General features: G+C 43.2%; 1 protein-coding gene across 1 annotated transcript in view; it reads right to left on the bottom strand.

The window, feature by feature from the left end:
- The window catches only part of SORCS3 (sortilin related VPS10 domain containing receptor 3), a gene marked incomplete at both ends in the record, with an annotated part of 605,319 nt that overhangs the window by 26,341 nt on the left and 564,828 nt on the right, over window positions 1-14,150 (bottom strand). The window contains 3 exons of the mRNA XM_079708894.1: window positions 3,814-4,000; window positions 6,569-6,740; window positions 10,182-10,295. Of these exons, the coding sequence (XP_079565020.1) occupies window positions 3,814-4,000; window positions 6,569-6,740; window positions 10,182-10,295 (473 nt within the window). The remainder of the gene's footprint in view (window positions 1-3,813; window positions 4,001-6,568; window positions 6,741-10,181; window positions 10,296-14,150) is intronic.

Here is a 14,150-nt window from a genome sequence, read left to right as displayed (position 1 = left end):
TGTGCTACACAATAAGTCCTTGCTGCTTATTTGTTTTACGTACAGTAGAGTGTGTATCTGTTAATCCCATGCTCCTAATCTATCCCTCACCCTCTTCCCCTTCCGTAACCGTAAGTCTGTTTTCTATGTCTGTGAGTCTGTTTCCGTTCTGTAAATAAGCTCATTTGTACTATTTTTTAGATAACGCTGCTGTCTTATCTCTCTCCCTCAAAATGCATGGAGCCCATTCCCCTGGCCAGCTCATGGGAACCCTGGGTTTTTCCACAGTTCAGTGATGTCACTATGACTCGTGGCCCTGGACAGGCTTCTCAGCTTTCGGTCACTCAGAGGCTTCAGCTCAACCAGGGCTTACATTGCTGGGTACTTTGACACCCCAAAATATAAAATGAGACCTCCTTCTCCCTAAATTCACGCCAAACACAAAAGGGGTGGGGCTTCCACGAATTAGAACACCATCAAGCACGGCCATATATATGCCAGCTTCAGGACAAGTACATTTGGGTAAATATAATCTCAAGGAACAACATCAAACAGCTTTTCAGGGCAAAGAACCTGAGCCAGAAGCTCCAGACTTCAATCTACAGATAAATCATGGATCGGGGAGAAGAGAGCTGAGGGATTCAGGAGGGAACACAGCAAACTCCTAAAATCCTCACTGTCAAGGAGTGCTCTTTTTGATAAAAATCTAATAATCTGTGCGAGATTGGTTATTATGGGCGGCTAACAACTACCTTTGTTAGCTAATGGCCCAAGATGAGGCCAAGAGCAGTTTCCACTATAATAACTGTCTGGTAAATGCAGCCATGATTGATTTGGAGGGAATTACGAGCACGATAAAAGTTTCAAGGGACATTTCCTTCTTCACACATGTAACCCACAGTATAAACCTGTTCCCTGCTGTTGTGTTTTTTTGCCACTTAAATACATTGGTCACTGTGCCTGGCAGGCAAGGCCCACTCTTGGCAGAATTAGGAACATGGGTGGGGCTGGTCGTTGGAATAGAGGAAAGAAAATGTTTTTTCTTTGTCTTCAGGTTTTTTTTTTTTTTGCGGTACGCGCGCGGGCCTCTCACCGCTGTGGCCTCTCCCGTTGCGGAGCACAGGCTCCGGATGCACAGGCTCAGCGGCCATGGCTCACGGGCCTAGCTGCTCCGCGGCATGTGGCATTTTCCCACACCAGGGCACCAACCCGTGTCCCCTGCATCGGCAGGCGGACTCTCAACCACTGCGCCACCAGGGAAGCCCTTGTCTTCATTTTTAAATGCAGCAGAAGTGTCAGGTAGAAAGTGAATAGGAAGTACTTAGTAGTTACTAGAGCGGGTAACATTCATCATGTGCTAGGCTGGGTGCTAAGTGGCATTTTGCACACCGTGCAGAAAAACATTGATGTTGACCTGAGATCATCATCTTTAGAAAGACCTGTGGGCAAGATTGGCCCTTTGCTGGCATCTGGGAACTTGGCTCTGGGAGTGTTTCCAGTCAACAGTGAGCTGATAAGATTGGTTCACTCTGCCTAGACTTTTTTTTTTTTTTTTTTTTTTTTTTTTTACCAGTGATAGGGTTTATTCTGAAAAAATGCTTTCCTCAGGGAGTCTGGAATTTTGGTATACCCTAGGCAGAGGATGGCTCCTTGACCAGTCCCCAGTAAAAGCCACGGGCACTGAGTCTCCAGTGAACTTCTCTGGTAAACAGCCCTTCATATGTGTTGCTACAACTCATTGCTGGAGGAATCATGCATGTTTCATGTGACTCCATGGGGAGAGGACTCTTGGAAGTTTGCACCTAGTATCCTCCAGACTCTGTCCCCCGGCCCTTTCCCTCTGCTGATCTCGATGTGTCTCCTTTCAGTGTAATAAATTATAGTCTGAAGTATGACTATATGCTGAGTCTTATGAGTCCTTCCAGCAAATCACTAAACCTGGGAGGGGATGTCTTGGGGACCCCTGACACATACACATAATCCAATTTGATTCTCATAGCCTTGCTATAATCTAAGTATTAAAGGTGAGGAATCAGGGGTTTGTAAAGACTAAGAAAGTTGACTGACAGTAGACATTTCACAAACGGATATGATCAGAATTCAAACACAGGTCTCCCTTGCTCTAAACTTGGTGCATAAACACCTTGCACACCACCCACCTGGGTTTCTGACCTGTTGCTTCTGACACAGAATTATTATTGTTGGTGTGGTGTGCTTATCACCCCTGGGGCTATTGGTGGCCCATTTCTCACAGTACCTTCCCTCCCTCACCAGAATGTAAACTCTGCAAGGGCAGGGCCATCTCTGTATTGCCTCCCAGTGTCTATCAGAAGGCCTTGCATATATTAAGAACTCAACAAATAGTCATTGAATAAATTAGTGAATGATTGGGTGTGCTATTTGTGTTTCCTATTTATTGTTACAAGATCCCTGTGAAGCAAGGTGCCAGTTAGAATTCAGGCATTTTGAAACTGAAGTTCAGAAGACCCAGAGGAGAAATCATTTATCTCATGGTCATGTAGTGTGGCGCCTTTAAGGATATAACACATATAATCCAGGTCTTTCTCCATGCATTTCCCTCATCACTGCTGGTCCTTATGCTACTATTGTGACCAGAATGCTAGGAGACCAAATAGGTCACTGTTTGCCAGGGACGTTTTAAGTGTAGGTTGTTTATATAGTAGTGTTTATATCTTTACTGAGTTGTTAATTAAAAAGGTGCCCCTTCCTCCCTGGTGGCGCAGTGGTTGAGAGTCCGCCTGCCGATGCAGGGGATACGGGTTCGTGCCCCGGTCTGGGAGGATCCCATATGCCGCGGAGCAGCTGGGCCCGTGAGCCATGGCTGCTGAGCCTGCGCATCCGGAGCCTGTGCTCCGCAACGGGAGAGGCCACAACAGTGAGAGGCCCGCGTACCACAAAAAAAAAAAAAAAAAAAAGGTGCCCCTTGCTTTCACCTAGATTCTTTTAAAGCATTTAATTTTCATCATATGTAGCATATTATTACCCAAACTATTGTGGAGTATATAAGTAAGAACCATAGAAGTCCTTAGACCCATGTGTATCATTACAACGTATAGGAAACCAATAACAGCCCCTAACAACATTTCCTTGACCCAACATTCTAAAATCATATTAAGTTTCAGTTTATATGAGTCAATTCCCAGGATAGCAAAGGCACAAAATACTTCCAGGACTAACACACAATTCTGGAACTTCAACTGTTGTTTTGGTTTGTGCCAAGCAACAGCCAATAGCCATGAAATACCTTCTAGGACAACAAAAATATGTTTATCCCACACCTGGGATAAACTTGAAGTAACCTCGGATGTAAGAATTAAGTTATTTTGTGTGTTCAGTTCTACATTTAAAACAATCTGGGCATGGGTTTCTTTCATCCTTCTTCAGCTCTTCCAATGGAGAGAACAATTTACTTTGATTTGTGCTCCCTGTGCTCAGAGTAGCTTGAAAATGAACCTGTGGCTACGAATCAGATGAGTTCCCTCTTTCTCTATTTTAGGAGTCTCCAAAGCAAAGGGAAGGGACTTTTACTTGAATGTGTTTGCATGCGCACACTTGCTTACGTCAGAACAGAGTGGAGCTGAAAAGAGAGGCCAAGTGGTAATGTTATCCAAACTTTCAAAATAATCAGTCTACTTTAGTATTATGAAACTCAAACACAGATGAGGTCACATCTCAATCTTTTGATTGGGGTCAGCATTTGGGGCAGTAGTCACACCAAATCTTGCTCAGTTTGGAATCCCGGGAAGTCTGAACAAAGGGAGTTGTCAACTGGGAAGAAAGTAAGAGAGGCGATGGATGGCTCACGCTACTTACAAACCACGTGCAGGAAGAGGACAGCTGTGTCTGAGCCCAGGTTGTTCTCTGCATAGGCCGTCACCTGGAAGATCCCCGCACTCTTGTACACGTGCTTGATGCCGTCCTCGATGGGACTGAAGTTAGCATAGGACACTGCAATCCCATCCCCAAAGTCAAGCTGGATGTTTGTCCTTTGAAGATCACCCTGCAAGGTGGAATAGCAGTTGGCCTGGGCCCATTCACATGGTCCATCCTGATTCCTATTTGATACTTGGTCCTGTGCCTTCAGCATCACCCTCTGAGGCCCTAATCTCTCCCAGAGGGCTGAAACACCCTCGACACAATCACCAGACTCTACTGGGCACTATGAACAGGTACTATGGACCTAGTGCCCCTGTATGCCCAAGCTTGGGGCAGCCTGATTTGGTTGACACCGACAATGGTGGATAAGGTAGAGCCTCTGTGAAGCTATGAACTGGGGAAGCCAAGGGCTTCCCTGGCTCCCTCATACACATTGTTTAATAATTTCTCTCCTGTGTCGTCATCATTGTCATCTTCCTCCTCCTCATCATCGTAGTTGTAGTAACAGCTAATACTGATAAAGTTTCTTTCCACTTCTAAGCAATTAATCCCCTCACAACTCTATAATGTAGAGAGTATTACTGGACCCATTTCTAAAATGGGGACAAAAATAAATTAAGTAATTAGATCAAAGTCTTTGCAGCCAATGCTGGAAGAGCCAAGTTTTGAACCCAGGCAGTCTGGTGTCAATACTCTCAACCACCATGCTATAACTATAATTGTCCTATTTTTTAGAATTTATTATTAGGTTCCAAGCATTATGCTAATCACATATTATATAATACCATCTTTAAAGTAACTCTGTGAGATAGGGTGATTATTTCCATTCTACAGATGAATACTGCATACCAGCTGAAACTAGACCTGTGCTCTGTTGACCTTGGGTTTCCCTAAACTTGCCTAAGCTCCCTCTTCCCTAAAGCCTTTTTTGACCATCTCAGCTCACAGATATTTCTGCCTCTTGGGACGCTAAGAGCCCCCAGGTGCTGGCTGCGGAGGTGATGTCAGTGGTTCAGTTGAGTGCATCTTACCATCCCAAGTTGATCCTTAGCTTAAAAAGGGCTGATATTGAAGCCCATCCTTTCTTTTTTTTTTTTTTTTTTTTTTTTTTTTTGCGGTAGGCGGGCCTCTCACTGTTGTGGCCTCTCCCCTTGCGGAGCACAGGCTCCGGAGCACAGGCTCAGTGGCCATGGCTCACGGGCCCAGCCGCTCCACGGCATGTGGGATCTTCCCAGACCGGGGCACGAACCCGTGTCCCCTGCATCGGCAGGTGGACTCTCAACCACTGCGCCACCAGGGAAGCCCGCCCATCCTTTCTTATCCTTCTCCCCCATATATTGGGCCAACACTCTGGATAAATTCAATTGAACCTGACCATAAGATAAGGATCCTGGGTGAAAAAGAAGAGTCGGGTCTCTCTACTTATTAACAAACATGGTTGATGGAATAAAAAGAGAAATACATCATTTTGGAATTATCTGCCCAGTGAATGTGCATTAATCATAGTTTGACTTTCTGTCTCTTCCCCCGCAGCAACCCAGATGTGAGTTGGTTGGTATCAAAATATTGATAGGTGCTACCTTGCCCCTCACACAATGTCAACTATCCTTGAGTTTATGAATATAAATTAAAGTGGAAATGAACTGAAGGCAATTCAAATGGATAAGATCATGGCTCTTCACGTTTATTCAAGAGAAGTTTTTTATAGAGCTGGTCCTGGAGACTCCCTAGTGGGAATGTGATAATGACCTCCTCTGAATATTAAATTGCTTTAATTCAAGCACCCAGTGTGGATGAAGCCTAAAGAATCTGTCAGTCCAGGATAAGGAACCCTCACCGTCCTGTCCAGTGTGGGCCAGACTTTAAAGGTCTCTAAAGTATTCAGAGTTAGGGAAAAAACTCCTGGCCTGCTTTGGTCTCCTTCCAAGCTCTCAAGAGCATACAGTAATTTGCATTTAAATTTATATGGCTTTGTAAATCAGGTAAGCTTTCTTGCCCCAGCACCTCAGAAAGGAGTGCCTGAAAAATTCCCTGGTTTGGAAACAGATGAAACAACTCATATAGGAAGCAAGAAGCATACAGCAGAGCTATTTCTACCCTGAATTAATGAACGCAGTCTGATTTTACTGCCCAGATCGCAGAAGACCTAAAAAGTGAACTAATGGAGCAGGTAGCTGATGGAAAATCAACTCATATGACATTCTTTATAAAAATAAGTTGAAAGGGTTAGAATCACTTTCCCCCACCCTCACACTCATACTTTCAAGACCCTTTGAAAGCCTTGTGGGCTTTTCTAATCAGTGGGATTAAGGGTTAAAAAAAAAAAAAAAAAGGAAAAAAATGTGAATTCCCTTCTTCCAGCAAAGTTTACAGTATACAGTCTAATGATAATAAACATTCCTCCAAAGATGCAGACCCTAAAGGGATACCTTAAAGAATATATTCAAATTTGTACCTGCCCAGAGACAAGGGGGCCCCACTTCTGTACTGTGGGATGAAGGGAACAGGGTCCCTAAATATCCCAAGACCTCTTTCACCCCTTCCATCTTCTCCCAGGAGTCTTCACTTCTCACCATTGACTTTGTTACAAGGACTGGTGGGAAAATGTGATCTTTCTTCTCTTCCCATCTGGAAGTGGGCAATGACCTGCTTGTGAGTTCTGACCTCACAGACGCAAGAGGGTCTCCCCTACCTCCTCCATGAGGATGATGAAGGTCGCATTGCGCCCCTGCTCTGCCACCAGGCGCCCATCGGTCGTCACCACGTGGAGGCCGTGAGGGGCTTTTCCGGGGCATATCTGGGCCTTGGCGGTGTACTTCTCCCTCAGTCCGTCTGTGCAGTTGTTGGACACGATCCGCCGGTACCTGAGAGGTATTGACCATCGTCAGTGGAAGGGTTTGTGCCAGTGTGTGCACCCTCGCATGAGCACGTATGGCAGAGAGTGCAGGAGAACAAGAGTGAGACAGAGATTCCGCACAGCTTCATCTAAAGGCTGAGTCCCAAAGACAACAGCCATTTAGGACACTAAGTAAATGCTGAGTAACCGCTATCCCTCCATCTCAGGAAGAGCAGCTCCTTAAACATTACTATCGATCCTACCTGGTGAAACGCAGATCGGATCAGTGTCTAAACCAGGCAAGAAAAATCAATGTCTGACTCACATATGATACAGGAGGAGACAGACCCACTGGACTAGGGAAGCAAGGAAAGCAGGTGCTTCTCTCTGCAATGGAGAGACTTGTGCCTACCTCCCTGAGGCCAGAAAGCAGCTAGAAGATCAGCCTTCTTCTAACTGTGACTACTCAGGAAGCCTCTTCCGGTCTTCCCTCTACCCCCAGGACATCATCCCATCTCCTAATACCTAATAGCCCTCATTGTGGAGCCACTGGGCTCTTTTACAGCACATTTTCTCTCCTTGTTAATATTTCATTTCTCACTCATCACCAATGCCAGACTAGAAGCACAAGTTCGAAACTCCTATTCGATCCTGCTGTGGTAAAACTGCCTCAAAGAAGAAGCTTGCATGGGAAAACCTCCCCGTAAACACTGGGACCTTCTAGGTTAAGGACATCTTTGTGCACAGTGATGACATGACATCTCGCTTGACCACTGACCCCAGCACGTGAAACCGAGAGCTTGCCCACAGCCCTGACCTGCACGACAGACTTTATTTCCAGGCACACCACTGTCTGTAAGGCTGCATAAAATCAATACTCTGGTAAAATTACATAAAATAAATGCGCCACAGACACCACCACCACCACCACCATCATCACCATCATCACATCACATCTTTCACCCTGTGTGTCAGGAGTAATCAACCAGTCCATCCATGTTGCCTTTTTCTGGTGGCCTTGAAAGCAGGTGAAAGCAAATTCCTTATGAGTGATACTAGTCCTCCACTATCCCTGATATTTCCTCTCCTGCTGCCCCTCACATACTGCTGAATTACCAGCTCCACATCTCCATCCAGAGATCTCAGGAGGATGTCAAGCAAATGTTATATGTAGTTACTGCCTCATATGCAATTATAATATATCCTCTTATATATATATATATATATATATATTATTTTTTTTTTTTTTTTTTTGCGGTACACGGGTCTCTCACTGTTGTGGCCTCTCCCGTTGTGGAGCACAGGCTCCGGACACGCAGGCTCAGCAGCCATGGCTCACAGGCCCAGCCACTCCACAGCATGTGGCATCTTCCCGGACCGGGGCACGAACCCGTGTCCCTTGCATCAGCAGGCAGACTCTCAACCACTGCGCCACCAGGGAAGCCCCTCAATATATTATTTTTAATTGTCAACTGAATTCATAATGGTTCTAGAGCTCCTCTGTCCAATAAGCTAGCCACTTTCCACCTGTGGTTACTGAGAACTTGGTTAGTGGTATGTGTTGAAATGATAATATTTTGGACATACTGAGTTAAATAAAATATATTATCAAAATTAATTTCACCTTTTTAAAAAAACTTTTTCAGTGTGGCTATTTTAAAATGTTAAATTACATATGTGTCTCGTATTATAGTTCTTTTGGTCAGCACTGGTCTATATAATCAAACTTTTCTAACCTATACTTTCTTGCTGAGCTTTAGTCATTTAGAAGATATTGAGTTTTACCTATGATAGATATTTTGGTGGGTATCATGTCCTAATGCACACTTGATATCACCCAACTCTTCAGCCTCAACTGGCTAGCTGGTTGACAATTTGTACTATAAGCCAACATTTAATCAACCTGGAGATTCACTTGTAGTGAATCTTTTGAAAAAAATGAAGAGTTTTTCCCTTTCATCTTCTTGATTTATTTGATGGCTACTTGGGGTTTTGGTTCACCTAACCTGCTTAAACTTGGGTCTACCTACACATGTCACAGGATCATATGAGAAGCCCTAATGCAATTATCTTCCAGCTATGGCCAGGTATGTTCTGGCTGGGAATTTGGTGGCGTAGCTGATCTTCTGTGCCCATTATATTCCTCTTCCTCAAACTTCCTAGCACTTTAGTCTCTGACACCACACGTCTTTAAGTTTCATGCTGCTGGATCTGTAGTTTGAGTGGCTTAAATCCCTAAGACCATTCATGTACAATAAAATGACATCAACAGTGCTTAAACCTCAGCTCAGATCCCAGGAATAGCTCCCTAAGAACCAAATTTTTGGCTAAAAAATGTATGTTTCTCAGAGTATCTCAGACACTCAATATACCTCTTCCATCATGTTTTTTCTTCCTCTGTAGACATCAGTTGGGTAGATAGTACCCCGACCACTATTTTACAACCAAGTAAGGTAAAAATACTGAGCTGGTGAGGAACTTGTGTGAGATGTTAGAAGATCCATTGGAAGAGCTGAGACTGAATTCCAGAACACTTTAGTCCCTTGCCACTCAAAGATTAGTGCTAGGACCAGCAATGCTGACATCGCGTGGGAGCTTGTTGAAATGAAGAATCTTAATGTCACTCTAGATCTCCTAAATCAGAAGCTGTATTTTAACAAGATCCCCAGGTGATTCACAGCACATTAAATTTTAAAAAGCACTGTCTCAGACCACCAATCCACTTTCCAAATCTGTTCTAGGTCATAGGAGTGGCAAAGGAAAGGGGAAGACAACAGATCTCCAAGGAAAAATTTTTCAAGCATCTGAGTGAGTAAGCAATAAGTGAACAAAGAGGGAAATATACATAACTTGACAAGTACAGAGAGTGTGCCTTGACCTTCTTATTCCAGGAGTTCCTAGGATGGGACTTTTGACTTTTCATCATCGGTCTACGAGAGCTTTGGTTCATCTATCACTAGAAAGCACTGTAGTATCTGCACACCACTAGTGTTCATTTATTTCCATCAGGGTCTGGAAAATAAGGTGGCATCGCTTTCCAAAAGAGAAGGTCTGATCAAATAATAGCTATGGTATTTCAGAGGCAAATAGCAAAAGGTACTGAAATCTGGGTAATCAGAAATCTCTCTCTCTTTTTTTTAACACCTTTATTGGAGTATAATTGCTTTACAATGGTGTGTTAGTTTCTGGTTTATAACAAAGTGAATCAGCTATACGTATACATATATCCCCATATCTCCTCCCTCTTGCATCTCCCTCTCACCCTCCCTATCCCACCCCTCTAGAAATCTCTTTTGATGCTACAAAAAAGCTAGCTTCAGCTAAAGAACCCTTCAGCTTTCCTCAGAAGCCACTTGTTACAATCAAACTCTATCTACACTCCACCTTGCTTCAGTAGGAATCCTCCTTTGATCCCAACTTAGGGAAATAGGGAAACAGTGATTGGACTTCCTTCAGGTGTTTTACTTACCCAGTGCTGTTAAGGTAGCTTTGACCAAGGCTGCAGTCCTTTGACAGGGATGCTGGATTGTACCAGAAAGCTGGGACACACTGGCTTTCTCCACGTCTCTCATAGCCATAGTCACTGTCGAGAAAATAAATATTGCATACTGGTGTAGATGTATCAATGTGAAAATACCCAGAGGCACACACAAACACACCCCTTTAACCATCCCCAAAGCTGCAACACGTTCTTTAAATATTCCCAGTGGGGACAAATATTCATACTTTGAAAATGGATTTTCAGATTTGGAAATAATCCCAAAGTCTTCAGAGTTCAGTGTATAGAAGACATAATAGATTATCAGATGGAGGGTCCAGGCTTATAAAAGTATGGATGTACATAATGTGGCAGGTACACTGGCCTGGGGTGGGTGTGAGGGATGCTGTAAGCTTAAAAGTATATTTTGGATCACAGTGGATTTACTGAAATAAGTAGATGACAACCAAGAAGATGACTTTAACGGTCAAGATTTATTTCCGTGTTCAGATTCCACATTTTACTCCAAAATGGAATTCACTGATCTTATTTTCATTTTTTCTGAAATTCTCTCTCAAACAAATATACACATTTGCATTCACATATACAGAGTCATTCAAACTTTTCCCAACTATTTATAACACAGGTCCCTTGTTTCCTTTAGGAAAAAACAAACACACACACACACACACACACACACACACACACAACCCCACAAAAACTATACTGTAGCTCTTCTCCATGTTTTTGTAAAAGCCTAGCCATAGTAAAATGAAGAAACAAAGCCTGGTATGATTTTCTGCGCCTTTCCTCTACATTCCAGAATGAGGAAGTCATACACCAGTGTAGGAGAGGAGCTCTCCCATCTGAAATGTAAATGGTGTTGCCTTACTTCTTGGACTTTTATAAAGCTCCCAGAAATGTAAATTCCAGGGTAGAAAAAGAGCAACAAAGTAGGCATGATTCCTCTTGTAACCAACCCCAGGTCATTGAAGGTGGCTTCAATTGGCGGGAGGAGTCATGCCTCCAAGTCAAGCATCCAAAGATGTCCTGAAACCCACAGACAGGGCAGAACAATCTGGACATTTGAATACTGATCCACTGAGTGTTAATAAAACATAAAACAACAGGAAAATCGCTCTCTCCACACCCACCCCTCCTTTCGTTTTCTGCTCTCCTATTCTTTGAGCCAAGATTTAATTAAAGTCCAATGAAAATAGACGCCAATTGTCTATGTGGGTAACTAGGATAGCAATGAAAGGGAGGCAGAAAGAAAAGTTTAATTCCACATTTATTTATTACTCAGTATGTGCCTTGTCCTGTGAAGGAAGTGCCATAATCCTTATCCTCAAGGGGTTTTCAGTCTTTTGGAGAGAGGAAGACAACATGCCTCAAATCCGACAAAAGAACAGAGTAATACAGTATCAAGCAGAACACAGTGTGATACAGGATGAAGCAGTACAGTTAAGAAGTACCAACTGACTGATGAGATTATATAAATTATCTTCTCGGTTTGATCCTACCCTACCTTGTCACCATCTTCCTCCAAACCAAACTCAGGCCAACATTTAACCCTCTTTGTCTTTGTCTGTGTGATGCCCGGGGCTTTTGTGTGTGTGTGTGTGTGTGTGTTTTTAATATAAATTTATTTATTTTGGCTGCGTTGGGTCTTTGTTGCTGTGCGCAGGCTTTCTCTAGTTGCGGCGAGCGGGGGCTATTCTTCGCTGCGGTGTGCGGGCTTCTCATTGCAGTGGTTTCTCTTGTTGTGGAGCACGGGCTTTAGGCACGCGGGCTTCAGTAGTTATGGCATGCGGGCTCAGTAGTTGTGGCACGTGGGCTCTAGAGCACAGGCTCAGTAGTTGTGGTGCACGGGCTCAGTTGCTCCGTGGCATGTGGGATCTTCCCAGTCTAGGGCTCAAACCCATGTCCTCTGCATTGGCAGGTGGATTCTTAACCACTGCACCACCAGGGAAGTCCTGCCCAGGGCTTTTGAAGCACTCTACCCTTTTCTGTTTCAGGTGGTTTCCTATGTATCCTTCTTCAATATCTAGGTCTGATGAAGCCATTCTTGCTTCCCTGGACCAAACCTTTGTGGTCCTAGCATTTTAGAAACATCAAGGCTACAAAAGAGCAAACCCTTCTGTTGGTTTTGTTCGGCAATATAAGAGTCTAGAATAGGACACTGAAGGTGTTGAATAAATATTCACTGGGTGAATGATACTCTAATTACATTTATAAATGATTGCACAAATTATCCCATGGCATCTGGTCTATTTCTGCAGGGAGACTGTGAGTCCATGGTTGACTTCCCAGTGTGGACCACAGAGAGAATCCCAGGTGCTCAACAGATGCCTGTGGAGTGAGTGTGAGCTTAAGTCATTACAAATCGCTACACGGAAAGGTGAAGGTCAAGACCAGCTTTGATACGGCAAGTATAAATGAAACTGGAAGAAAAGGAGAAAGGGACATGTCTGTCAAGGTAATCTTTTGCCATGCCTCCCCTGATCAATGACTGGAGATCTTCCAGCCTGTAAGTTCATATGGACTCAATGTTGTGCCAGCTGGTAACTGCCCATGAGAGCCAACTTAAAATTCCAGGAATTCTGCAAGTTAGTGAATGGTTGTTAAACACAACTATTATCGAAAATTAAGTTATACAAAATTTCAGTTAAATAAATTATATTCAAAGGATAATAAATACCCAAAACATAGAAATTCCTCATTATTTTGCTGCATTATTATATGCAATAAATATTATATATAAAATGTCATTGTACATTTTATTATTCATGCTCTTGAAGTCATTTATGTCTATGTATCTATACAGTAAATACATAGATACATGTTGTGCTTCCTAATTCTGCATTCAATGATGCCATGTTGGTAACTTGAAATCAGATATGGTGGGAATATTTATAGCAATCAGCAAACACTACTAATCAGGGCTTATTTATTTGTTTCTTTGTTCCCAGAGAGCCGGTGGTTAAACATTTTCCAGTACAGCACTGAATATCTGATTTCTAAGCATTGTTTATCTGCAGAAAGATTTGGGCTGTGGTGTGTCTGCACTACTTTTAGAAAATTCCCTGCTTCCTTTATGAGGTAAATCTATTGAATGTCCTGTGAATCCTGAGAAATATTAGTAATCTCTGAAGGAAGGGTGTTCTCCTAAGCAGCTCTGGGAAGGAGAGAAATGTCTTATTTCTCCTTGCTAAATGTAACCATCTTTAGCAGTTCTGTTCAGCTCTGCTACCTGTTAGTGATGTAGTAATTTAAAAAGGTGCATCAGCCATGCTGCTTTGCCCCAAAGAGAAAAAGCACATCATTAATATTTAATAACATTAATGGAAATATCACTGGCTGCCCCCAAGCTGTGGACTTCTTCATTAACTTCTGCTAAGTGTATATTAAAATCTCTCATCCTGCCCAAGCTCCCTCCCAGCTCTGGAGTTTTTACAATGTCAGGAAATAAGCAGTCCCAGCTGCTGCTCCAGCTTCTTGAGGAAAGGTGGTTTTCTGTTGAATTGTGACACTTGGAGAGAATGTACCAGAAAGTTTGATTTGCCTCTGGGAAGTAAGCTGCCACAGCTTCTGCAAACACACAGATAGTTTCCTTTAAGAAATGTCACCTCTGTGGTTTTCTTGACTATAAAATGGTTTAGAACTTCCAAAAGCTTTTGGGAAAACTTGTCCATTTAGGACACATAGGGACCTATGTGTCCTCCAAGTCCCATCCAGAGAGAAGCCTCAGACAATCCAAAGAAGGAATAGACAAGAAAAGGTTCAGAAATCAAAAAGCTTCTGCACGTCAGAATAGGAAGGGACACCTGTATTCCTTGGGTTCAATCCCCTCAGTTGACAGATTGGGAAGGAGAAGAAAAAGAGGAGAAATGACTTGTTAAAGATTGTACACACCTGATGATGTTAACCAAAGGTGATAACTGAGACACCTGATCCCTG

Source organism: Hyperoodon ampullatus (genome assembly GCF_949752795.1).
Source record: "Hyperoodon ampullatus genome assembly, chromosome: 1".
NCBI classification, from domain to species: domain Eukaryota; kingdom Metazoa; phylum Chordata; class Mammalia; order Artiodactyla; family Ziphiidae; genus Hyperoodon; species Hyperoodon ampullatus.
Note: the sequence above shows the minus strand (reverse complement) of the source record. Positions and strands in the feature narration are given on the sequence as shown.